The sequence below is a fragment of the Mustela nivalis genome (genome assembly GCF_964662115.1).
Source record: "Mustela nivalis genome assembly, chromosome: 1".
Classification (NCBI taxonomy): Eukaryota; Metazoa; Chordata; class Mammalia; order Carnivora; family Mustelidae; genus Mustela; species Mustela nivalis.
The window spans coordinates 11,762,470-11,789,224 of NC_139020.1; the positions used below are offsets into that span (position 1 = coordinate 11,762,470).

Here is a 26,755-nt window from a genome sequence, read left to right on the forward strand (position 1 = left end):
ATTGTGAGATTTTGAAGGATCCTCTGAGGTGATTTTAAAATAAAGATTCATGGTCTCAACTTCACATCAGCTGAAATAGAATCTCTTGAAATGTGACCAGAAATCTGTATTTTTAACCAAGTTCCCTACCATTCACATTTGAGAACTTCTGTGTACCTGATGTTATTCTGTTGACCTTGAAGCATCTCCAGCCCCGTCTGCTCTAACAGCCAATCCTGAACCAGCATAGGTAGCCGTGTGATACTTAACCCAGCGTCCTCCTAGGCCCTGGGACTCTCCCTTGCTTTCACTTCCCACTCTGGCATCCCAGTTCGGCTCTTCCTCATTGCTGCTTGCCTGGAAGACGCTCACGGTTTCCGGACTGTCTCCTCCCAGCTCTCCGGCAGTGCTTCCCACTTACGTTATGTTATGTTCATCAGCTCTGTGAGGCGCCCTTTTCTTCACGATCTGCTTTCCTCTGCCTGTCCAACCAACTTCATGCCTTGCGTCTTCTAACAAGTATCTTCTCTCCCCAAATTAAAGTTTGCTGTCCTTCGGTAGAGTGCACTCAGGTCTCCTTAAATGGCTTCAGTCCCTCCTCCACACTGATCTCTTCATTAAATACTTAAGGTCCTCCGGTGTATATTATTCTATACTGAGTGCATACTGTATACTATTGACAGATTTAAGGACTACACTGATGATTCAGAGAGAGCTTATCATCTGTTTGGGGTGGGTAGACCTTTTACGGAACAGGTAAATGTCAATATAAATTAGTTTGAGGAATTACTAGGAGTTGTTCTAAGGTGCTACACAGATAAGAATGGTACTTTAAGTGGTGGCACACTACACTCATGGATTTTACTTATGACTTCCTTTCTCAGAAGTTCTTTAACTTTTACAATTTAAACTGTTACTCTGACATTATATTATACCTATATTAGCCTTAAAGGATGGAAAGCCTCATCAGAGCTATGTCTCATATAGTGCTGCACACTCAACTTTGGGTCTAATTGAAGTTAGAGAAATATGTAAACATGAAGCAGTAGTATTAATGGAAAATGATGTTCCATACCACCCAATTAAATTGTTTTTAAAAGATATTTTTGGTACAACCTTTTAAAAAATTGGATAAGTTTATGGCTATTTAAAACCTTACAACTTTCTGGAGTACTGCTTTTATCGCCATTAATATAAGAGCTCTTTTATTATAGAATTTTTTTTAGGCAGTTGTCCTAAAACCTAATTGAGTAATAAAACCAGTCTAGTTTAACCAATGTGTTACTAAGAGTTATGATGTATAGCTAGTTGTGTGTCAAAGACCAGAGTGATGGGGAACAATCACAACCATTGCCTGAAAAACAGTACTTGTATTTTTTTTTTTACCTTTTTGGCAGTTGGCAGTACTGTGCAAGATAAATATTAATCAGTAGAAAAATGCTGAGGCTTGGACCTTTATAGAGTTGTAGGCAATTACCTGAGAGTACTCCAAAGAAAAGGTATCGACTTCTGTTGAGTTTTCTTCAGTCTAAAATGCTTCATGTCTTGGGGTACACATCTTTCAAATTTTAAAATTTTATAAAGACTATTAAGCACCATAAAATGAACTTGAATATAGGTGTGACATTAGGAAAATCATTTCTTATTGAAAAGAAAAAACATCAAAGAGAAAATACTGGTTATCAGGAGAGTCACTAGATTGTCTCACTTTCAGGAGAGAAGGATGTGTGATGAATGGATAATACTATTAATTCAAATTTCAAACTGGATGAGCATGTTAGAGCTTATTTTCTGATTTTACTTGTTAAACTGTGTGACTGGTTTGGTAGCCCTCTTCCCATGCCCTTTCAAAGTCACTTTGTTCAAACTGGGGAGAATGAATTCTGGGGAACTTTGATACCAGAGCTTCTGAGGGAAATGTTTAAAAGTGAAGTTCAGGGAAATAATCTGCCATCACTTTTATTTTTATTTTTACTTTTTTTTAGAGGATAGATTTTTTTTTTTAAGATTTTATTTATTTACTTAACAGAGATCACAAGTACGCAGAGAGGCAGGTAGAGAGAGAGAGGAGGAAGCAGGCTCCCCTCAGAGCAGAGAACCTGATGCTGGGCTCCATCCCGGGACCCTGGGATCATGACCTGAGCTGAAGGCAGAGGCTTTAACCCACTGAGCCACCCAGGTGCCCCAGTGATTTTTTTTTTTAAATTTTATTTATTTATTTGAGAAAGAGAGAGAGCATGAGAGGAGAGAGGTCAGTGGGAGAAGCAGACTCCCTGCCAAGACTCCAGGATCATGACCTGAGCCAAAGGAAGTCGCTTAACCAACTGAGCCACCCAGGCACCCCAGGAACAGTGTTTTTTAATTTGTTGAATCTTTGGATGAAGAAGAAGTAATAGAGCATTTAGCATAACAAAGAAAAATATGTAGACATTGCATTTGTAGGCAGCTTGGAAGAGTAGAAATTTAGTTCAGGAGACCTGAATTCTTGTGTGAATCTTTTTTGTTTGTTTGTTTGTTTGTTTTAATTAGTTCTCTTGATCTGAGAGGACAAGTTATTTCACTTGTCTACATTTCAATTTTTTTATTACCCAGATGGTAGTAATATGTTAACTTACACAGGCATGTAGTTTGAGCTTAAAACAAGGTAATGTATACAAAAGACCTCTTAAAAATATCTTTTGGGGGCACCTGGGTGGCTCAGTGGGTTGAAGCCTCTGCCTTTGGCTTAGGTCATGATCTCAGAGTCCTGGGATTGAGCCCCATATCAGGCTCTCTACTTCAAGGGGAGCCTGCTTCCCCTTCTCTCTCTTTCTGCCTGCCTCTCTACCTACTTGTGATCTCTGTCTGGCAAATAAATAAATGAAATCTTTTTTAAAAAAATCTTTTGTAAGTAAAAATTGTTATTAGTTATGATTGTTTCATTTTTTTTTTAAGATTATTTATTTGACAGAGAGAGAGACAGATTATTTATTTATTTATTTGGCGGAGAGAGAGGGAACACAAGCAGGGGAGTGGGAGAGGCAGAAGCAGGCTTCCTGCTGAGCAGGGAGCCCAACAGGCATGTGGGGCTCATCCCAGGACCCTGGTATCATGACCTGAGCCAAAGTTTAACAACTGAGTCACCCAGGCACCCCTCTAGGTTTTGTTTGTTTGTTTGTTTCTTTTTAATGAGGTCATGTTTTTAAAAATAAAGGAAAGGTTGAACTTGGCCTTTTTAAAAACAATAATATGAATGAAAATCAATTATTCAATGTACTATTTTTTGTTCAACAGATGAATTACTACGTATTGTCTACATGTTGGCTTTTGGTATGATTAAATGTGTTTCTCTTGTAGGTGGGATCTCATCGTGTTCGTATGTCAAGGGGATTTGAAGCCAATGCCCCTGCTTTTGACAGGTAAAACTAATTATTTTTATATAATGGTATAAGTTTTGATATTGTTAAGCAACAAAACTAGTTATTATATTTTACTGATTCATTTTAGCTTGTTTTGGCTTGAAGTAAAATTTCTTTTGACTCCTAATTGAACCAGAAGAAAGTGATACCCAGTATTATGACTTCTGGGGTTGGTAGCACTGGGTTGTGGGTCTTGATCTCTTGGCCTCAAAACCACGTCTTTGAATATATGCTAATAGGGTAACCACTAGCCACTTGTGGCTACTGAGTACTTGAAATATAGTTAGTCCAAATTGAGATGTACTGTAAGTGTTAAATAAATGCACACTAGATTTCAAAGACAGCACACAGCAGTTTCTTGCTAGACACGCCTCCAAAAGCAAGGGAAACAGAAGTGGGAATGAGAAAGAACTTCTCAAACTCAGCACTCCAAAAACAAAAAATCTGGTTAAGAAATGGGCAGAAGACATGAACAGACATTTCTCCAAAGAAGACATCCAGAGGGCCAACAGACACATGAAAAAATGCTCAACATCACTTGGTATTGGAGAAATACAAATCAAAACCACAATGAGATCCCACTCACAGTCAGAATGGCTAAAATTAACAAGTCAGGAGACAACAGGTATTGGTTGGGATGCAGAGAAAGGGGAACCCGCTTACATTGTTGGCAGGAATGCAAACAGATACAGCCACTCTGGAAAACAATATAGAGGTTCCTCAGAAAGTTAAAAATAGAACTACCCTATGACCCAGCAATTGACTACTAGGTATTTATCCAAAGGATACAAACATAATAATTCGAAGGGACACATGCACCCCAGTGTTTATAGTAGCAACGTCCATAATAGTCAACTATGGAAAGAGCCCAGATGTCCATCTACTGATGAATGGGTAAAAAAAAGGTGGTGCATATACAATGGGCTATTACTCAGGTATCAAGAACAATGAAACCTTGCCGTTTACAATGATGTTGATAGAACTAGAGTGTGTAATGCTAAGCAAAATAAGCCAGTCTGAGAAAGAGAAATACCATATGATTTCACTCTTATGTGGAATCTAAGAAACAAAACCAATGAACATCGGAAAAGGGAAGGAAAATAAAATAAGATGAAAACAGAGAAGGAGGCAAACCATAAGAGACTCTTAACTCTAGGAAACAAGCGAGGGTTCCTGGAGGGGAGATGGGTAGGTGGCCTATTTTTCATAAGATTAGAACCGTTAAGGAGGTCCTGGATACCCACGGAATATGTGCCGTCCTCACATATGAGGTGCAGCCCTCTGCCATAGCTGCCACCCCAAGCCGGATGGCTTGTGTTCTCCGTGCTTAGGTGGCACCAGCCTCACAGAGCGAAGAGGGGATGGGTGGGTCCAGCAGCTCCAGCACAGGTGGGAGTCTCAGCATTGATGGGTCAGAGGCATTAACTGAATTTTTGATAAATTCAGAGTTTTGAGAGGAATGAATTGGTCAATGAATTTGTATCCAGTTTTGCCAATTCTAGAAATTTAGGAAACCGTCTTATAGGTTCTATTTAATGGATTTCTGTTTGTTGAAGAAAAAATTAGTTTATCACTTATCACTTGACATATGTTTATTTCCTCTTTTTTTCTTTAATAGGCATTTTAGAACACTTAAGAATTTATATGGTAAACAAATAATAGTAAATTTGCTTGGATCTAAGGAAGGTGAACATATGCTAAGTAAGGCTTTCCAGGTAGGCATGAACATTTTTTCTTCTGTGCTGGCCCATGGACGTGTAGAAGATATTAAAAAATAATATGATACAATAATGAAATTACTTCCTAGAAAAAGGCTGGGTACTTGTTGGAACCATTAACTCTTCGGGCTACTAAGTACCAGTTTTACATAATGTTGCTGAAATTGGGATTATGGAAAGCTTTCAAAGCAATTGATGCTGTTTTCTGAAATGTACTTATTTAGGCCGTGGAGAAGCAGAAGAATATCCTCCTCTCTAAAAAATGTTCATCTGTCACTGGTAAAAAGATACCAGGCAGTTTCCTCCTTCATCTGTTCATCGTCTTGCCTATTTCCTAGAAACCACAGTCATTGTTTTAAACCTATGAAATGGTGAATAACTCATTTGTATACACGCAAAGCTAGACCTTCTTGTATTGATGAAAGTTTGAGAATTTTAAGTAAAAAAGAACCCAAAGATATGTTCAACTTCTGAAGAAAAAATATTCCTCATAAACACTCATTGAATCAATAATTAATATAAATGATGGTGTTCCATAAGATTGTAAGCTCAAATCAAACAGAATAGTTAAGAGAACATTTTCTGAAGTTTAGTCTCATGAAGTCTGGAAGTGACTTAATTATTTGACTATTTTGTTTTTAAGCTTGTGAAATAAATGCTATTAGACAGATTATACTTTAGAAAATGACCTTTAAAACATTTGAATGAAAGTATCAAAAATGAATTTTTCAGTTTTTGATGGGTTTTGTCTTAAATCAGTTACTTTATTTTGAGATTCTATAACAGATACAGATACTAAATTTATAAAAAATGAAGTGCTGGTAGTTTAATTTTCTAAATCAGATGAGAATATTATTTAACTTCTCTGATGTTAATTATGTCACCTAATCTCTTGGGGACCATATGTGAGGTTTTACAAAAAAGATGTTACTGGATATCAGAAAGTAATTTTCCATTTTACTGCCAGCATCGATGCAAGCTTTGTGTGAGATCAGTGAGATTTCAAGGGACCGTGCCGAGGTTTAAATTTAAAATGTAAGGTCCCATTTTAACATTACTTGATAAGGTCGTATTTAGTTAACATTTAGATGAGTATTTGCCTTTTTACTTTCAGAGTCATTTGAAAGCTTCTGAACATGCTGCTGATATCCAGATGGTGAATTTTGATTATCATCAAATGGTTAAAGGAGGAAAGGCAGAAAAATTGCATAGTGTTCTTAAACCTCAAGTCCAAAAGTTTGTAGATTATGGATTTTTTTATTTCAATGGAAGTGAAGTTCAAAGGTTTGACTTCTCTGTTTCTCTTCTTTTTGAGTTGGGACTTTGCTATATTATAAAAATTATTCTTAACAATGAGCTCTTAAATTTCCTTTTTTTATACCAAAGTTTATCATAAAATAAAGTATCTTTATGCTACTTGATTTTAGGCTTGTTTTTCTCTCTTTAGAATTGAACAAGTAGTAGTAACAAGAGCTTATATTATTGGGCACATATTTTGAGCCAGGCAGTGTATGTAGTCTTTACATGTACCTGTACCAGCAGTTGAAGGGATCAGTTCAGTTATTATCCCCATTAACCTTTGAGGAGATTGAGGCATAGACTATAATTTGCCCCAAATCAGATAGCTAAAAAGTATTAGAGCTAGGATTTATCTGCCTGCAGACCTCATGCTATTATCAGTGAAACTATCTCACTTCTCCCTTAAAACTAATATTTTAATATATCTTGACTTCAGTAAGGACTATTAACTGCAAATAGAAGTAAAAGACATAGTTTATTATCTGCTTTAGTATAATTTAAATCTTCAGTTTTTGATTATGTGGTAGAGGAGGAAAGTATGTACTGAAGAAATTAAGGTCAGAGTATGGGATGAGGTAGACTTCAGTGAACAAAGCTCAAACTTTTAGCTTTATCAATTTTTGCAATATTTAGTTTCAATGCCATAGAATTTCACATAGGTCAGTAGAGATAACATGTTAGGTTAAAAACCTAAAATTTCTTCCATAAATATTTGATTATCTTTTATGTGTGAAGAGCTATGAGGTCATAAATTTGAATGCATATTTAGCTTCTGACTACTGGCCTAATTAAAAATAAGTGGGTGTAGATAAGTAGATATGTGATAAGGAGTATACGACAGAATGTTAACAGTTGTAGAATTTAGATGGTGGGTATATGGATGTTTGCTGTAAATTCTTTCATTTGTGGTGTGTGTGTGTGTGTGTGTGTGTGTGTGTAGTAATAAAAAGTTGGGAGTAAAAAGTGGATGCTTAAAAAAAAAGTGGATATTATATTTTAATCACCTTAATTGTTCTCATTTTGTTTTAGCTTTATTATTTGTGTTTCAAACTAGCTGTTAAACTTTACTGAATTTGTTGCAGATGCCAGAGTGGTACAGTTCGAACAAACTGCTTGGATTGTCTTGATAGAACAAATAGTGTGCAGGCATTCCTTGGCTTAGAGGTAAAAAAAAAAAAAAAAAAAAAAGTTGAAATGTATGTATGTGACTTGTATCAAATGCCTCTTTCTTTTTTTAAATTTTTTTAAATTTATTTTTTATTTTCAGCATAACAGTATTCATTATTTTTGCACCACACCCAGTGCTCCATGCAATCCGTGCCCTCTATAATACCCACCACCTTGTAATCCGACCTCCTTTTAATGTTTTTGTAATATTTATGTTTCTCATTACTTTTCATAAAATGAAATTATGTTTCATTAAAGGTAGTTCTTCTCTTATGGGTTTTTCCTCCCTCAAAATTCCTTTTCATTTAAATGTTCCCTTTACCTGTTTTAAATACTCTCTTTAGATAGCTGATGTTTCCCTGTGTTGTTCCTTAATTTTCCCTTTAAAAACTGCTATTTATACTATTCCAACAATTACTTCTTTTGTCTTCTGGAAGAAAAAAAAAAAATATATATATATATACACACACACATACATAATGTATGTATACATATTGGCCTTTGTTCTTTGTGTAGTTTCTTCAGAATTGGGAAGGATCCTTTTTCACGTCTTTCGGGTTATATTTTTGACAGTCTGTAACCCAGTGCAATTTATATGGTGTTTTCAAATCAGTAGCTACAAAAAACAGGATCGATGAAAATGCAGTTGTGAGAATGAGAGTGAATTAGATTGAGCTTCTGTAACAAAGTCTTTGTTTAAAAGTTTTTTTTTTCTTTACTACATATCTGTAAATTCAGTCTAATATAGACATACTGGCAATGCTGAGCTTTCTAAGTCTTTCCTGTTATGCAACTGTAGGGGTCATAAGGCTGTGATGGGTCTTCATTTAGTTACATAGGAACTTAGCTGAGCTCTCAGATACTATAAAAACAAGAATAGGAAATAATGTGTTCTTAATTTTTTCCAGTTAATGATCTTAAATTTGGCCAGGACATTGGTTAATTAGTTACTTTGCAACTGAGGTTCTTTCTGTCTCAAAAATGAAAGCACAATGTGTAGATTTCTCTGCTACAGAAATGTATTCTTCACCGTAGCTAAATAATTTTTACTGTTGTGCCTTTTTATTAAACACTCTGTCATTGAGTCTTATTATAATTTATGTAGAAAATATGACAGAGACGAGAAAAGTAAAATCAGGGGTCTGGTCATTTGAATGGCATTTATCACATGGTTTGGGTTTGTTTTGAGTTGTGTTTTCAAGTGACTGAATATGTTTACTTAGATTCTGAGAGTAAACTTACTGAAATACTTGAAAGTCTTCATTAAAAGTGTAGCAAATATTAGTTCTCAGAATCTGACTTAGCCGGTATCCACTGTTGGTAACTAGGTGAGAGAGTACTCCCTCGTATATAGCAATTGGTTGACTGGTTACAAAATTTACTGCTAGAGTAGGCCAAGCCAAACTAGAAGCTAAGACTAGTTTTCCCAAATTTCTTGAAAAGAGGGAGCTATAAATGATAGAGATGGTGCTGGAACCCAATTTTGTTTTATTCTTCATGCTAACGAAGAACAGCTCTGGTATAAGTCCATAGGTAACAAATGAACCTGGTTTAGTGTTTTTTAAAATATTATTTTAGTTTTTGATCTTTTTGTAAGTATGGATAATCATGATACAGATAAAAAGAAACATAAACAGGAAGGAGTTAAGTAAAAACGCAAGGCATAAAACACGATTGGATTCCAAATAAGACAAATGGACTGAGTAAAGATTATGCATTGCTTTGACTGACAGATTTAAAGGCCAAAGTTCCAAAGGCGAATGACTTCTAAACACGTTTATTGTTACCTGTGATGAAGGAATTGTGGTGGCCTAAAGACCTTGCATTCTTGCACGATGTATTCCCGTCAGCTCCCCTTAAAGGCATTACCAATATAGGTTTTATACATTAAACTGTCATGACTTTATTCAGAAATAAGACTAATTTATTTATTTTTGTGATAGTTCAAGAACAACTCTACTTTTTCATAATCTCGTGATTTTAATCACCCAAATGTATAACACCCAATCCAAAAATTAGAGAAAATTAGTTATTTGTATCTCTATTTAGATAACCTATGCAGATATTTTTATGTGCTCCAATGCATGCTGTTGAATAGTTAGTTCTTTAAGTTTTAAACCAGTTTGATTTATAGAGACATTTTAATAAGGTTAATTTTACCATTTAACCAGAAAGGATATTGCTACATGGGAATATTAAGGTACTTGTAAGCTTCACTCTTGTGGTATTTACTTTAAAAATTGAAATGGTGGGATAGAATACAGCCTAGTAAACCGGTAAGGTTTCAGAATCCAGTGCCACATAGTCCTATAAACTGAATTTTTTTATTCTTGTAGTTCTTAAAAAGTCACATTACAATGTATCAATCAACATACTTATAAAAGTTTCTCTTTTGCCATTTTAGATGCTAACAAAACAGCTGGAAGCTCTTGGCTTAGCTGAAAAGCCTCAGTTGGTGACTCGCTTTCAAGAAGTTTTTAGGTCGATGTGGTCCGTGAATGGTGATTCAATCAGTAAGATATACGCAGGGACCGGAGCTCTTGAAGGAAAGGCTAAGGTAGATCTAGATTTATCATAATGTTACAAAAGATCCTCATTTTCCTTTTAATAAGCTTTTAAATCATCTTTTTTAAAATTAATAGTTGGGGGCATCTGGGTGGCTCAGTTGATTAAGTGACCAACTCTTGGTTTCAGCTCAGGTCATAATCCATTGGGTCCTAAGATTGAGGACCACCCCCGCACCTCGCAGGCTCCACTCTCAATGGGGAGCCTGCTTGGGATTCTCTCCCACTACACCCCTCCCCTCCACTTGCTCTCATTTATAAATGAATGAATAAAGGAATGAATGAATGAATGAATGACTAAAGGAATGAATGAATGTTGGGTTTTTTTAGGTATCTGTTTCAGAATTCTGTTTTATTATGCCGTTATGTCCTCTTCAACACTTCCTTTTGTAGGAGATACTAGTGGTTGGATGGAAGAGAGTTATTTCCCTAGGTTTGGGGGGTATTAATATGACATATTTAGTTGTTTAGGGATATAATCCAGTAGGCCTATGTATGTATTGCTCACACTTTTTTTTCATGATTTTCCCTTACCTACCTGTTTTACTTATTGTGTTGTTTATTTTGATTATAAAGATGATTTTTTTAAACCATAGTCATCCTACTGAAGGGTCCTGTCACATTTGGCTTTGTGTTCCCAGCCCTTGTAGTGCCTACTTTTTAATAGAATTGTGACAAATGGTGGATGGACGAACAAATCACTGGACAATTTATGCAATACTTCCTATGAGCCCAACACCTTTAGGGCTTGATTATTAAGTTTCTGTTCTTTTATTTATCTTACCTTGAAAAGGAGGCTATCAAAATGTACAAAAGAAGTGTGAGAGATGGGCTTACTTATAATTCTGTGCCTCATCATTGCTTTATGTTGCTGGCCTTATCTACAGGCCACTTTCTCCTCTAGTATTTGGCACTTATTAAGGGACTTATTCTATATGCTTAAACACTGCCTTTTAAAGCCTCCTGTTCTCAATTGGATTTTAATAACATTTTAAATTTCTACAGTTCTTCAAATTACCTCAAGTACAGAAATAAGTAAGAAATAAGTACATTCATCATCTCTAAGTCTTCTTTTAATTTCTAAGTCTTCTTCCTCTTCTATGTCTCATAAAATGCCGTGCCTCTCTCTCTTCAGAGGTATTGGCCTTACCTGCAAAGCTGCTTTTGTTCAGTTCACAGAATTGATTTTGTTGACATTTACAAGTATTTACTTCTTAAATGGGCCCTATTTTTGAAAACCTTAAATTGTTAAACCTCCTTTATTACTCTTTTAAAATAGATAATATCATTCTTACTGCTAAAACTTAATTCTCTACAACCGTTGCTTAAAATATTCTGTTCTTCTGCCTTTTGGTTTCTGCAGTAACTGTGACAATATATATATACAGGTTACATATATTTTCAGTGGTCTTTTGTCTCTAACATAATAGAAATGAAATTTCACATATTAAATATACGAGTCTGAATTAAACTAAACTCTAACATCTGAACTGCTCTTTCTTTTCCTTTCTCTGGGTTCCTTTTGATTAATTGCCTGATAATGTGAATGGTGAGTGTCTTTTCAAATAATGTCATTTGTATGTGTTACCATGTGGAAGGAAATAATGTTTTAATTCTCAAATTACTGATATTTCTGTAAGGAATGAAAATTACATATTACAAACTGAAGCGGTTTTCTAAAAGGCAAGAGTTTGGGTTTGTTTTTGTTTACTTGTTTGTTTTAAGACATCAAAATCCGTAAGATCAAAAGAAATCTTTATGGTAACTAACATGCTTAAGTAAAATATGTGTTCATTAAAAGTTATAATCAGGAAATACAGGCTTCCAGTTATGGAATGAAAGCATCACAGGAATGAAAGGCACAGCATAGGGAATATAGTCCACAGTATTGTCATAACGTTTCATGGTGACAGATGGTAGCTACGCTGGTAGTGTGCCTAGTGTAACATAGAGAGTTACCTAATCACTGTGCTGAACACCTGAAACTAATGTAACAGTGTGTCTCAACTGTACTCAAAAAAGAAGTTAAAATCAGCTCTTGCACTAGAGGAATTGGCCTCAGTTTATCATTTTTATTATTTATATTTGCATAGGCAATAAAATGATCTAAGACCAACAAAATGACAAACTGTAGTTTGCATTTAATATTTATGAACTGGAATTATAAATTTCTTTTTAGACCAGTCCTTCATTCTTATGTTCAGTCTTAGTTTTGACTAATATTAAAGTTATTTAGGAGCAATTCCAATTTTATTTTTTTACCATTAACATACTTTGAAGTCTCAGAGCATATCAGTGCTCGATATCCTGGATTCCTCACCCCCATCCCATTCCCAGTTCTAAAAGTTATAGGGTAAGACTTAATTTTCTTGTTTTAAATAGGTACACTTCACTTAATTTCCTTTATAGTAAATAGTTTTAAGCATTTACAGCTCTTGATAGCATTAGTGGGTGAGGTTGTGGTATTGAGATTTTTCCTTTTTGCAGAGAGCTATTATCCAAAAGGAAGAGAAACAATGAAATGTTGAGCCATTTTATTATGATGATTTGATATTCAAAATGGAATGATTAGGCCCTTTCAATTGCAGTAAAGTCATATAGAACTGATTTAAAGTTTCGAAGTGCCTACTGAGTTCAATTAACACTCTTTGGAACAAAAATCCATGCTGTTTTTTCCCAACAGGCTGGAAAGTTAAAAGATGGTGCTCGTTCTGTTACTAGAACGATTCAGAATAACTTCTTTGACAGCTCCAAGCAAGAGGCCATAGATGTTTTACTGCTGGGAAATACTCTTAATAGTGATTTAGCTGACAAAGCTCGAGCACTTTTAACTACAGGAAGTTTGCGTGGTATGCATACTTACTTTATATTTTAATTACTTTATGTTATTTATATCCCTTCCAGAAGTCCAAGAAATAAATGTTAATTTATTTTCATGAATATTTTTTAGATTGAGTTGACTACAATAGTTTTGGGGAAAATTTCTATCCAAGTAGTTTTTAAAAATTGCATTCTCTAAAGAAGCTGAGCTCTTGTAGGATGTTTTTTATCATCAGTGGTATTACTGAGCTCTGAAATGAGGCTCATGCATGTTTTCTTTTATAGATATGATTGAGGGGGTAAATGGTTTAAGTATCGCTAACTTTGTATAAGGCAGGATTTCATAAAATATTCAGATACTACCTTTAATAGAATGTTCAATAACCTAATTATATAAGGAAACAAATGATTAATTGAGGAAAAAAGTACCTTTATTGGTTATTTTACTAATTACCAAACCCAGATTTCTATAACTTGGTCTTACTATTGTTTGAACAAACATTAAATCATAATAATTTAGAATATTGCTTATTATAGGACACTTTAATATTTGACATAAATATATGGTTTTCAGGGTAGCTTTTTATCTTTTACTGAGTCTTATTAAAATCAAAAGAATTCGAGCTCATGTCATTGAATAAGTATTTAGTATCATGGGAAAACCCAATATTCATTATAAAACTTAATGAATTAACTTCCTTAATTCCATGGTATTTTTTTTTAATCTTAACTTTTAAATACTCTGAACATTTTTACTTTTTCTGTTATCCTCACACCAAACCTTTCAGTTTTCCCTGTATATGTAAGAGGAATTGTTCCTCATCAAATAATGCACTCTTGGATAATTACTTGGTCTAATAGGTCTAATAAGTCTAATAGGTCATCATGGTCTAATAGGTGATCATGGATTCTTTCAGAATTCTCTGTGGCGCTGGGGGTAGTTGATTACCGTTAGCCCCTCAGATATCTGTTAACTAGGCTGGGGAACTGAGACCCTACTAAAGTTCTAGAAAACAAAGTCTGATCTTAGATACTGCTTTTAACTCCAGGCTTTCTTCCTGGCTCCCAGTGGTGGAGACTTGGCTGATTTGCATCTTACCACTTCTTTCCCCCGTGCCTACTTTGATATGGAGGCATTACTAAGCAACAGCTGAAAGTAAACAGTTGAAGGAAAGAAGTGAGGTAGCTAAAAATTCCCAAACTTGATCATCACTTTTTTTTATTTCCCTGCACATTTTCTTGTGTGTCGAATAAGCCTAAAAAGATGTACAGTCAGTTCTGCGATAATGCGTGTTCTGAGAATGGGAATTTGTTCCAACATGGATGCTCTATGAGGGAACATTTTGGGCATAATATCTGTTCTCCATTAGTTTACGTATGGTTTCACGCAGCAGAACGTAGAAAGGTAGAAAGAAAGACACAAAACATACACTTAGGCATATACTTCAAACCTCTTTCTACCTCAGTTCCCCAGGTGTGGAAACCTGGAGTTGCCAGTCCGCCCCCTAGAATTGCATGTATGACGTCTGAGTCCTCAAAAACTCACTACGAATTACCTACTGTGGACTGTAAGCCTTACTGATAGTAGTCAATTAACACATTTTTTTGTATGTTATATGTATTACATACTGTATTCTTATAATAAAGTAAACTGGGAAAAAGAAAATATTAAGAAAATCACAAGGAAGAGAACATATATTTACGGTACTATATTTAATGAAAAACATTCACATGTTGAGTGGACCAGTGCAGTTCAGACCCGTGTGTTCAAGGGTCACCTTACTCACAAGCTGCCACCTTCCTGTCGCCCACTTTGACAAGCAAACTTTAGGTCTTTGTCAACATGAAATGCCATATTTAAAGGAGTATTCATACCTTTCAAGCTATTTAATGATATAAAACTATACTACTGGTTTTAATAGGTTTCCATCTTTTTTGGCATGTCACTCACTGTTGAAGATTTTGAGTGTTGTGCCCTAAGCTCATTTTCCCCCAAAGCTCTGTGGCTATGGGAATTTGTACAGTTTTGCACCGCATGCTGATTTTTTTGGAATGTATATGTTTTGTTATAATTAAACTGGTTGTACTTATCAGCTGAGTCTGAGAAAGAATACTAAAAGGTATATATTAGGATAGTATCTTTCATGTGTTTAATATCCTCTAGCTCCTCAGGCTTTCAGACCCACAATTTCCCCGTGTGAGATGCACACACACAAAGCCACACACACGGGAGCAGTCTGAAAAGCAGGCTGAGGACCTCCTGATTATGAAACTCTGGACATCACTGAGTCACTGCAAGATTTTTCTTAGATGCTAAGGGTTTGCCTCAGATATTGTCATTTTTTTTTTAATCTTTTAATCTTTGGTGTCCTGTAGCCATCAGAAAAAATAAAGTCATCAAATCGAATTAAAAGAAAAAAGTGAGGCCATCTTAGAATGTATTGTCGTAACACTCTAGATTTTAATTGTAACTTGTTGTTTTACTAATGATTCTTTGTTTTCTTCTTGATGCATCCATAGTTTCTGAACAGACATTACAGTCAGGTACAGTATAGAAAACCAATCTGTAAATAAAAGCAAATTTTTATTTATTTCTCTGAAGTTGATATTGTAAATAAATAAAGCTGTATAAATGGGAATTTCCTCTTATTTTGCCCTCAGATTCTAACAGGATAGATTGATATCTTGTTTTAATCTGAGAAGAAAAATTTCAAGGTCAAGAAAACCAAGTACCTCATTTAAAAGGAAATATGTCTTCCTGTAGCAAATGCTTAAATTAAATGTAGCTCATCTAGTTTTAATTTCATTTTTAAATTTCATTGAACAAACATTGTGTTCTTTCTTATACTCTTAATAAGCTAATGGGAAAACTCCAGACGAGACTATTTTGGGTTAATTTCAGAGTACTGTCTGTGAGATTGATGACTACTTTGTAGAGTTTCTCATATATAATAATTGAAAAAAGCATAGGCTTATTTTCTCATACCATGGAGGAAATATTTTCTGTAACCAGAAGACCTTCACTAAAATGTGATCTGAATTCTTTTAAAAAGCATGAAGATTGCTAACAAAGTTAGAGGAATTAAGTGATTAGGACCGTTTCCTGTTCCTATCAATCTCATGCCTGCCTTTTCTGGACAAGGTTTATGAACTTGCCCTTAAATAAGAATCTGTGGCAGAAGGAATAAAAAAGGCTAAACCCTTGCCAGAAATTTAGCAGAAAAAGACATCATTTCTTCCCTTCACTTAAGATTTGGTACCACTGAAAATTTGTTTTGCTTAGTTACTGTTCAGAATGTTTTGAGAAATTATTGGTTATTTTTGTGAGAAGAATGGAAGAAGAGAACATTTGAATATATTTTTGAGTTATGTAATGAAATCCATTTTCTGAAATGATATGGCATTTAGGAATGGACATCTGTTTGAACACAGACTCATTTCTTTCTGCACATTAAGGTGCCAACCAGTTAAGAATAAACTAGAAAATTTTTAAAATGTTTTATTCCATGTATAAACTGATTTGACTTTATTAGTTCACACAACATGGCAACATGTTTTCACACAATTCATTATTTGTCTTGCTGAGTATCTTAAGCTGCTGAATCATTACAGAACTTGTGTTTTGATATAGAATGGATCACAGACGCAGTCTTCATAATAATAACAACAGTGGCAATGATAAAGACCATAGAGACCAAAGACCAAAGGCATAGAGAATGATTGTCTAGGTAGGGCCAGATTTCAGTGAACCACACCAACAGACCAGAACAAATCATCTGCTTCCATTACCACCCAACACCTCCTACAAGTAATCAGATCAAATAGCAAGAGGGCTAGAAATCTGCACATCTGTCCCTGGGAACAGTGGGGGTGGGCTTATATCTACAGCAGCTCCCTGGGGAGAGTCACTGGTCAAACTGTTTTCATTATAACGCTAAGATGTTATTTGCCTTTCTCACTGTCATTCATTCTCTCAGGAGTCTGCTGTATCATAAAATAATTAATACTAATAATAAAATCATGTGGTAAAAGCTGAGAATCATTGTGATTTCCTTTTCCTCTTACCAATTGCCAATTAAGTGTTCATTCTCTGTTTTTAGATTGAGGTCTGTTAAGGTTCTAGCTACTTTAAATGCTGAGAATTTAATTTGATCAAACTGAAGTGTGATTTAGAAGGAAGAAAGATGGTAGTCAAAAAATATGCAGGAAAGAGATTGAGAATCCAAATGTATTGAACATTTATTTAACAATGATTTACTGAGCACTTTCTATGGCACTCTTCTACTGACTGGAGATACTACAGTAAACGAAACAGACCAGCCTTTCTGCGATAGTGGAACTTCCACTCTTGAGAGGGGAGACAGACAGTTACAGTGTAAATAAATAAAACTCAGTTTGTAAATGTGATTAATGCTATAGAGAGAAATAAAACAAGGAAGGGATATGGAAGGTTAGGGACAGAATGCAAATTCTAATAAGATGGTCAGGAAAAGCCTCACTGGAACTTAGAGACCCGAAGGAGTCAAGGGGAAGAATGTTGCAGGCAGTGGAAACGGTCAAGTGCAGAGGCCTTGTGGTAGGAGCACGCTGGCCTCTTATTGAAACAGCAGGGAGTCAGTGGCTGAGCAGGGAGCCAATAGGGAAGAGGTAGCCAGTGAGGGCAGGATGGCAATGCCGGTTGTTTAGGGCCTTGTAGTCCATTGTTAAGGACTTTGGCTACTACTCCCAGTGAGATGGGAAGAATTTTGTAGTGACTTCAATCTCTGAATTCTCATTAGTATACATAATTTGTGTTTTTGTCTGGGAGCTATTTTTCATCAAGCCACCTGTCAGTAGCTAGAATCTTAAATGTAAATGTTCTTAGATGTTTTTGTTTGGAAATAAGAAATAAGATTTATATTTTTACCAGCCTTTAAATGAAAGATATATGAAAATCAATGGCTATATTCCTAAAAATGTAGAGTCTCTAGTTTCATACAATGTAAAACAATCTACTACTTCATTGAAACAGAACTTTTCTGCATGTTTTACATTGTTGCAGTAATCCTGTAATAGCATTTTTACTGTGACAATTGTAGTAAATGTCAAATTAAAAAAAAAATCTTGTTGGTTACTGGCATCGTGCTGGGCTGTGCATGTGTCTTATGCTTGTTTGTGCTTATGATGATAATTGTACTTCCCGTCCATCCTTTCTCAGATATAAAAATCAATTTCTGAAAGTGGTTTAATGCAGCTAAGATTCTGTTATGTGTTCTTTTCAATTAGCATCTTCCAAAGTACTCAAGAGCATGTGTGAGAATTTCTACAAGTATTCAAAGCCCAAGAAGATTCGAGTATGTGTCGGAACCTGGAACGTGAATGGTGGGAAGCAGTTTCGTAGCATAGCTTTTAAGAATCAGACACTCACCGACTGGCTTCTTGATGCACCCAAGTTAGCTGGCATCCAGGAGTTTCAAGGTCTGCTTTTTATAATATGGATTCACTTACTAAATCCTGACTGTGATTTATTAATCTATAAAGCAAATATAATGCATCATAATATGCGTTACTCTATAAAAGAAACTTGGATTTTTAAGTGTGAAGGCCAAACCTTTAAGGGTAACCACGCATATAAGAAAAACTGGTTCTTAATCTTTTAAACTGACACAAAGCAAGCTTATTTGTAATTGGTGATTTTTTAAGCCTAGTATGTTCCATTTTTTCAAATCTAGTTAGCTGTTTAGCTACTAAGGTAAGTATTTGGGGTAGATTATGAAAAATCTTACAAAACTGGTTGTGACATTTGTTGGCACTTTATAACTTAACAGTACTGATTTTATCCTTGGAAAAACTTGGTTGTCATTAATAGCCCAAACCAAACACTGAGCTGAGGATGCTTTTTTAGATTTTTTTATTAGAATCGTGAATTTGAGGCTGCCTTCTTTTTTTTTAAAAGTCACTTCAAATTCCTTTTTCAAATGGTACACAGGCAGCAAGTAATATGTATAAGGCGAGGTGCATAGGAAGAAATGTGAGATACAGGTTTTCCTGTTTGTAGTTATCTGCAATCAGTTATATCTCAAACCCTGAGAGGTTTTCCCCCCGGACGTCTATTAAAATGCCCTTTTCACTTACACTGAACATAATTTGACATTGTAGTTGCCGTCATAGTAATAATAATAAAATAACAGCTAACACCACAATTCTGTAAGTACTGTACATTATTTCCCGTAACAGACCTACTACATAGACACTATTATTATTCTAATTTCTCAGATGAAGAAACCAAGACACAGCAGGGGAGGTGACCTGCCCAAGGGTGTGGTTACTAATGGCAAAACCAGAATTTGAATTCTGGCGATTTGGTTCTGGGGACATTGTGCCGCACTACAGTTTATGTAAATTTGGGGGCAAGTTGTTTAGGTTCTCCACAGCCTCAGGATCTTGTCTGCAACTAAAGGACAAAAATAATCTGTCTTATAAAGTATGTGGTAAATGAGATGAGGCATGTATAATCCTTGCACATAATAGCAGTCAATAAAGAGTTTTATTTGTTTCCTTTCCCAGTTCATACTATTTATAGGCCCTTTCTAGCTACTTTTCTTCATTTCTGAATATTTGGGCCACCCAAGTACCCCTGGGCTGCTTATCTCAGGTAGCTCCTGTTCTCTTGTCTTCCTTGTCTGTTGGGAGACTGCTAATGGCTGAAACAGAGGGGGTACATCTTAACACCCGGATCTCCATTAATTTTCTTGGATTCTTCTACCAAGGAAATAGTAAAAAGGTCAAATCTTTAGTTTTCATATTTGAATGTGAAAAATCCCTCCTATTATCTCTAATTTGAGCTGATTTCTCAGCCTCTTTGTGCCTTCTCTGAAGAATCCCTTAACTTCCCCATCTTTTGTTCACTTAAGCCTTTGAGAAGTGGCTTGTTTCTCTGGTGCCCATAGTGCAGATTTTAGCAAGAATTCTTTCAAAATGATTTCTGGAAGGACTTAACGATCTCTAAGAATAACAGTCTTAAAGAAGCAAACTTCGGAGGCTGAATAGAAGATAAATTTAAAGTAATTTTGTCCCATTCGTTGTTTTTGCCTATAATTGGAATTTGGTTACACGTAAAACACAAAAAAATGAAATTTTATGAGGTTGGTGGTCTTAGTTGTGCTGTTTTTTTGGGGGGTGGTGTCATTTGATTAAGGCTACCTTTTAAAAGTTCGTTTTGGTTGCTTAATTGTAGATAAAAGAAGTAAGCCAACTGATATATTTGCAATTGGTTTTGAAGAAATGGTTGAGTTGAATGCTGGAAACATTGTGAATGCAAGGTAAGCCAATGAGGTAATTGTCTAGTTGAGGGACATGGAAGGCAGATAATTAAGTAGTTCTTACAAAGATAGATTGGGGTAATATATCTAAAGGTGTTTTGTTTTTTTAAGATTGATTTATTTATTTAAGGGGCAGGGAGGGGCAGAAGGAAATGGAGAGAGAATCTTAAACAGACTCTGCACTGAGCACAGAGCCAGATGTGTGGCTCCATCTCACGACCCTGAGATCATGACCTGGGCCAAAACTGAGAGGCATCGCTTAATCAGCTGTGCCACCCATGTGCCCCTTTGCAAATCTTTTAAAATCTGATGACTTTTTTTTTAAGATTTTCAGAATAAATATAGGCATTTTTTTTTCTCAGCTGAAGTGATACTGCAGGCTCAGTTCTCAATCTGCACTAAAGCAAATACCATAGTAAACATAGTCAAATGAATTTTTTGGCTTCCCGATGCATTTAAGTTTACACTATACTGTAAGTGTGCGATGGCATTATGTGTAACCAACAACATAGACACCTGAATTAAAACATTCTTCTTTGCTAAAAAATGCTAATCATCTTCTGAGCTTTCTGCTAGTCTTAATCTTTGACCACAGGTCACCATAACAAATACAATAAAAATGAAAAAGTTTGAAATTTTGTGAGAATTATCAAATGTGACACAGAAACAGGAAGTTAGCAAATGCTGTTGGAAAAATTGCACCGATGGGCCTGTTTGACACAGGGTTACCACAGACCTTCAATTTGTAGAAGACACAGTAACTGGGAAACACAATAAAGCAAGTCACAGTAAGACAAGGTGTGCTTGTATGTAGCGTGGTAGAAGTGGAATGGAAAATAAAGACAGGTAAAGGGACTTAGATGTGTGGAGTTGGGGGGGGTGCAATTTTTTTTTTTTTTAAGATTTATTTATTTATTTATTTGACAGAGAGAGATCACAAGTAAGCAGAGAGGCAGGCAGAGAGAGAGAGGAGGAAGCAGGCTCCCTGCCGAGCAGAGAGCCCGATGTGGGACTCGATCCCAGGACCCTGAGATCATGACCTGAGCTGAAGGCAGTGGCTTAACCCACTGAGCCACCCAGGCGCCCAGGGGGGGGTGCAATTTAAATAGAATGATCAGGTAGGGTTCACTGGGCCTGAGAAGCAAGCTGGATAAAGAGATGAAAGCCATCATTCTCTTCTCAGAACCCAAGCTGTGGTGGTAGGATTATGGTAGGTAGTAGAAGAGAATCCATGTGCTGGTTTGTGTTTTGGAGGTGCTATGGCGGTGTTAGATTAGAAAAATGGGCGTGAGGTCATACTCTGGCTTTCCGCTTATCATGTGTGGCCTGGAACTTTGAGAACACACTTTTTTGCTCCCTTTAGAGGTTCTTGGGGTACTTTGGAGGTTCAAGCTTATTAATCTGAAAATCTATAAAGACCCAGGCATTTATGCTACCATCTTTGTATGAACTGTGTTTCAGACTAATGGAATAGTTGAGAAAAGTTCTTTAGAGAAGAATTCTAACTTAGGACAGTGCCTGTGGAATGCTGCAGTTACAAAATCAAAGCCGTGCAGCCCCTCATGAAGTAATGGCAGTGACCAATAGATGTGAAGACTCTAGCGGGATTAATGGGGACCTTTTCATTGTGAAGAGCTGATTAGATTGTCAGAGTCTGCACAGCAGATCTGCTGTAACAGCACAGAGGTTTGGTGCTTCCTGCTTTGATGCAAGGGGGACTGCACTAGCCATGAGGTTGTTTTTGCCAAAACAAATAAATAAATTTGAATGGGTTTCCTAAGCTTCTGTGTTAACCAGTTTAAAGCAAATGCAAGAGTTAGAGGGACAAGTCAAAATCCTGTGAAGACACATCAGTCAAATCCAGGCTGTCAAACATTTTACTGGCAAATGACCCAACTTCTTAAAATAGCATCAGAAAGGGGATGGAGTGGCGAGGGTTGAAAGACTATTAAAGATTCAGGAGCTGTAACAAGCAAATGCAGTGTGTGCACCATACTTGGACCCTGTTTTATTTTAGTCTTTTTTGGATTTTATTGATTTGAGAGTAAGTGAGTGAGCTGGGAAAGGGGCATAGGGCGGGGGAGAGAATCCCAAGCAGACTCCACACTGAGCACAGAGCCTGATGTGGGGCTCCATCTCCGGATCCTGAGATCATGACCCAAGCCAAAACCAAGAGTCATTTGCTTACCCAACTAAGCCACCCAGGGGCCTCCCAGACCTTATTTTAAAGAAACCACCTGTGGGGGCGCCTCAGTGGCTTGGTGGGTTAAAGCCTCTGCCTTCAGCTCAGGTCATGATCCCAGGGTCCTGGGATGGAGCCCCGCATTGGACTCTTTGCTCAGCAGGGAGCCTGCTTCCTCCTCTCTCTCTCTGCCTGCTTCTTTGCCTACTTGTGATCTCGGTCTGTCAAATAAATAAATAAAAATCTTAAGAAAAAAGAAACCAACTGTGAGGGGCGTCTGGATGGCTCAGTCCTTAAGCGTCTGCCTTCGGCTCTGGTCACAGTCCCAGAATCCTGGGATTGAGCCCCGCATCAGACTCCTTACTCAGCGGGGAACCTGCTTCTCCTTCTCTCTCTGCCTACTTGTGTTCTCTCTATCTCTCTGTCAAGTAAATAAATCAAAAAACAAAACAAAACTGTGAGAAGACATTTTTTAGATAATTAGGAAAATTTAAATGTGAACTGAGTAGTATTAGATGGTATTAAGGAATTGTGTGATAAGGGCATTGTGATTATATAAAAATAAAACTGTCTATTGCATTAGATGATGCATTCTAAAGTACATATGAGTGAATGGCATTTGTTTTATATTTGGTTTAAAATATTCACACACACACGTAAATGAGGGTAGTTGAAAGAAAAAAGATTGGCAAAATGTTGATAACTGTTGAAGCTACCTTAGGTAATAGGTTTATGGTGCTTTCTCTTAGGGTTCTCTCTTTTTTGTGCATGTTTAAAATTTTCCATGGGAAGTTTTTAAAAGACATTCATTATAGTACAGAAAAATAAGAGAGGGGACGGAGTGTCTGGAAGCATGTACTTCTCTGTTCTAATGAGTACTAAAGTGTAAGTGAAGCTCACTCGTTTAGTCAGGACACTCAGGTTTCCTCCGTAAAGGGGTTCTGCACTTTGAAGTATGGTATTCTTTTGACCAAAAATTTTTTTAAGATTTTATTTATTTATTTGACAGAGAGAGAGAGATCACAAGTAGCCAGAGAGGCAGGCGGGGGTGAGGGGGAAGCAGGCTCCCCACTGAGCAGAGAGCCCAATGTGGGGCCCGATCCCAGCACCCTGAGATCATGACCCAAGCCAAAGGTAGAGGGTTAACTCACTGAGCCACCCAGGCGCCCCAGGGTTTTCTTTTTAAAAGCAACAGAAAACCAGCCTACAGCAAGATTTCCATCAGTGTGGATTTCATGACTGTTTGGTAGTCTTATGAAATTTGGGTATAGAAAGATGTCATTGACAATTGCCTTGTAAAGTAGGCTGTATTGTCAATGTCTTTTAGAAGATTCCCTTTGTCATATTTTCTGCCAGCACAACAAACCAGAAGCTGTGGGCCGTGGAGCTGCAGAAGACCATCAGCAGAGACAACAAGTATGTGCTGCTGGCCTCGGAGCAGTTGGTGGGCGTGTGCCTGTTTGTTTTTATCAGACCACAGCATGCTCCTTTCATCAGGTCAGTGAACAGTGTCTCCCGAGCCTCCTTCCGATCACCGCGTGACAAGTAAAAGACCTGGCATGTTTGTTGCTTCAGAGAAAACACTCCTGCATCTTGGTTTTCAGTGTGTTTTTGATAGTCACTAAGAGTTTTACCATACTGTTGCACAGCCTTGTCCTCAAACTGTAGTTTTATCTTTCTGTCGTAGACATTCCTAATTTCTGACATACACAGAACTCTTGGTAGCTCCCCTCTTTGATTTAGAGTCTTTTGTTTCAAAGGGATGTCGCAGTCGATACTGTGAAGACTGGAATGGGAGGCGCCACTGGAAATAAGGGAGCAGTCGCGATACGAATGCTATTCCATACGACAAGCCTCTGCTTCGTCTGTAGCCACTTTGCTGCAGGACAATCACAAGTCAAAGAAAGAAATGAAGATTTTGTAGAAATAGCACGGAAGTTGAGTTTTCCTATGGTAAGCTCTTATTGCTTGTCCTTGAAGATGAAGCTTTGAAATGCGTACTTTAATTTACCCCCAATTCTCTGTCCGTTTTTGAAAACATACAGTAGTTCCTAGGAACATCACCAGTGTTCACCTAAATTGAAGTTTCATGTGTTATTAGTCTTGGCTCACATAAATAGAGCCTGGCCAGGGGAAGGCAAGCATATCTGAGGCAAAGAAATAGTTGCAGAACATTTTTCAGATGGACTGTTGAGAATCTAAAATCCCTTCTCCTTGCCTTCAGGGAAGGATGCTGTTTTCCCATGACTACGTATTTTGGTGTGGTGATTTCAACTACCGCATTGATCTGCCTAATGAAGAAGTTAAAGAGCTGATAAGACAGCAAAATTGGGATTCTCTGATAGCAGGAGATCAGCTTATCAATCAAAAAAATGCTGGTCAGGTATATACATATTTAAGAAGATACTTGCATTGAGGAGAAGGGGAATCTTTTTTGTTATGAGACCTGCTTTCCTTTTTTTCTTTTCTTGAATCTCTTGGAGTGTCTCTCTCTCTCTCTCTCTCTTTCTTTCTTTTCTTTTTTTTTTTTTTGAGATGGGGAGAGAAGGCCAGGGGAGGGGAGGGGGGTCGGGGAACAGAGGGATAGGGAGGGAGAAAATCCCAAGAAGGCTCCATACCCACTATGGAACATTATGGCAGGGCTCGATCTCAGGGTGAGATCATAACCTGAGCCAAAATCAAGAGTCAGATGCTTAACCAACTGAGCTACCCAGGCACCCACCTTGGAGTCTCTTTATACTTAAAATACATGTCTCTAGTTTAACATATACAGAATTACCTTTTCTTAAAAAAATTTTGAAAAAAAAGAAAAAGAAGACTTGTAATAATTCCCAGGAGGAAAAATATATTAAGGTCTCTGTAAGATTCACGTTCAAGTGGAAGAGTACACATTTTTGGTTTTTTCTTTTTCAAAAATAGTGAATTTGGAATCTTAGTTTTCAGAGCCCCTGTTTTTTGACTTTAAGACCTTGTGGTAATCTGCTTTATTTATTCTTTGGTTTCTTATATCATCTGCCTTTCTAAAATTTATTTTTTAAAACTTACAACCACAAAATTTTGGAAAGTTAAAATAATTTTTTTTTTTTTTTTTAAGTAAGAGGTAACTGAGACCGCTTAATATGCTGCCTTCATGATTATCTGACTTAGGTCTTACTTCCTCATTTGAGAATTAGATGTCAGACTATAGGATTTCTAAAATCCATTATAGTTGTAAGTGTTATAGCTCAAAGGTCTGGTAGAATTCCCTTTTTCATGTTTTTCACTTTGTATCATCAAAGGTCAAACGAGTGGCATGAACAGTCCTCGGTTATTTTTTCTCAACCTTTGTGCCATTCAGTAAAAGTATTCATCTGATCGACACAAATTTTGTGTGAATCTCCAGCATATATTAGACATTTAATGAATGGCTTGTCTGATTTTATATGTTTGTTTTAGATTTTTAGAGGATTTTTAGAAGGAAAAGTAACCTTTGCTCCAACATACAAATATGACTTGTTTTCGGACGACTATGACACCAGTGAAAAATGCCGCACCCCTGCCTGGACAGACCGTGTCCTCTGGAGAAGGAGGAAGTGGCCATTTGATAGATCAGGTCGGGACATGGACTTCTTCATTTAAATGAGCTAATGCAAATTTTATGAGGAAGAAGAGACTGATGTAAATATCAAGGGAGGAGGGCTGCTTTTTTCAACCCAGGTTTTCTAGAATAGAAGAAATAAAAAACAATTTAAAAAATATTCTCAGATTTGCTTATAATTTAATTTTTTAGTATATTTTCTTTCAGTGACATAATTTCACATAGAAGCAAGGAAACATTTTTATGAAATTTTTATGAGAATTTCAGTGGAGTGCTGATGAAGGTTTTTAATTTGAATAACTAATCTGGCTTGGAAATACTATGAACGGCTACTGGTCCATTGAATTACTTATGAAACACTGTGTATTCACAGATCTTTCAGTAATCTCAGAAGTAAAGCCTTAATTTTGACTGAGTAAAGCATGAAATGATAATTTAACCAAAATACCCTTCTAACTTAAAGGTATTTAGACTTCCTGCTGCTGTACAGGTGTAGCAGATGAAGCTAGTAAAGCAGAGAAGCTTGCCCCTGGCTCCCCATGATCTGTCATGCTCATATGGCTTCTCTTTGTCTGTATGTGTGTGTGCATTTTATTCTGACTACAGCTGAAGATCTAGATCTTCTCAATGCTAGTTTTCAAGATGGAAGCAAAATCCTCTACACCTGGACTCCGGGCACTTTGCTGCACTACGGAAGAGCCGAGCTGAAGACCTCTGACCATAGGTTTAAACAGTCTTGGTATTTCTAAT

At 36.6% G+C, this 26,755-nt stretch overlaps 1 protein-coding gene across 30 annotated transcripts in view; it reads left to right on the forward strand.

The window, feature by feature from the left end:
* SYNJ1 (synaptojanin 1) overlaps nucleotides 1-26,755 on the forward strand; it is an 87,812-nt gene that overhangs the window by 32,419 nt on the left and 28,638 nt on the right. For 16 of the 30 annotated variants that reach the window (XM_082723347.1, XM_082723337.1, XM_082723321.1 and 13 more), the window contains 13 exons: nucleotides 3,316-3,377; nucleotides 4,996-5,092; nucleotides 6,210-6,379; nucleotides 7,477-7,558; nucleotides 9,966-10,118; nucleotides 12,809-12,974; nucleotides 18,211-18,402; nucleotides 20,162-20,246; nucleotides 23,785-23,925; nucleotides 24,189-24,381; nucleotides 24,653-24,811; nucleotides 25,864-26,020; nucleotides 26,612-26,729. In XM_082723347.1, the coding sequence (XP_082579473.1) occupies nucleotides 3,316-3,377; nucleotides 4,996-5,092; nucleotides 6,210-6,379; nucleotides 7,477-7,558; nucleotides 9,966-10,118; nucleotides 12,809-12,974; nucleotides 18,211-18,402; nucleotides 20,162-20,246; nucleotides 23,785-23,925; nucleotides 24,189-24,381; nucleotides 24,653-24,811; nucleotides 25,864-26,020; nucleotides 26,612-26,729 (1,775 nt within the window). Of the gene's footprint in view, nucleotides 1-3,315; nucleotides 3,378-4,995; nucleotides 5,093-6,209; nucleotides 6,380-7,476; nucleotides 7,559-9,965; nucleotides 10,119-12,808; nucleotides 12,975-15,465; nucleotides 15,490-18,210; nucleotides 18,403-20,161; nucleotides 20,247-23,784; nucleotides 23,926-24,188; nucleotides 24,382-24,652; nucleotides 24,812-25,863; nucleotides 26,021-26,611; nucleotides 26,730-26,755 lie in introns of all 30 variants that reach the window. The other 14 variants (XM_082723324.1, XM_082723345.1, XM_082723349.1 and 11 more) reach the window with 3 other exon arrangements.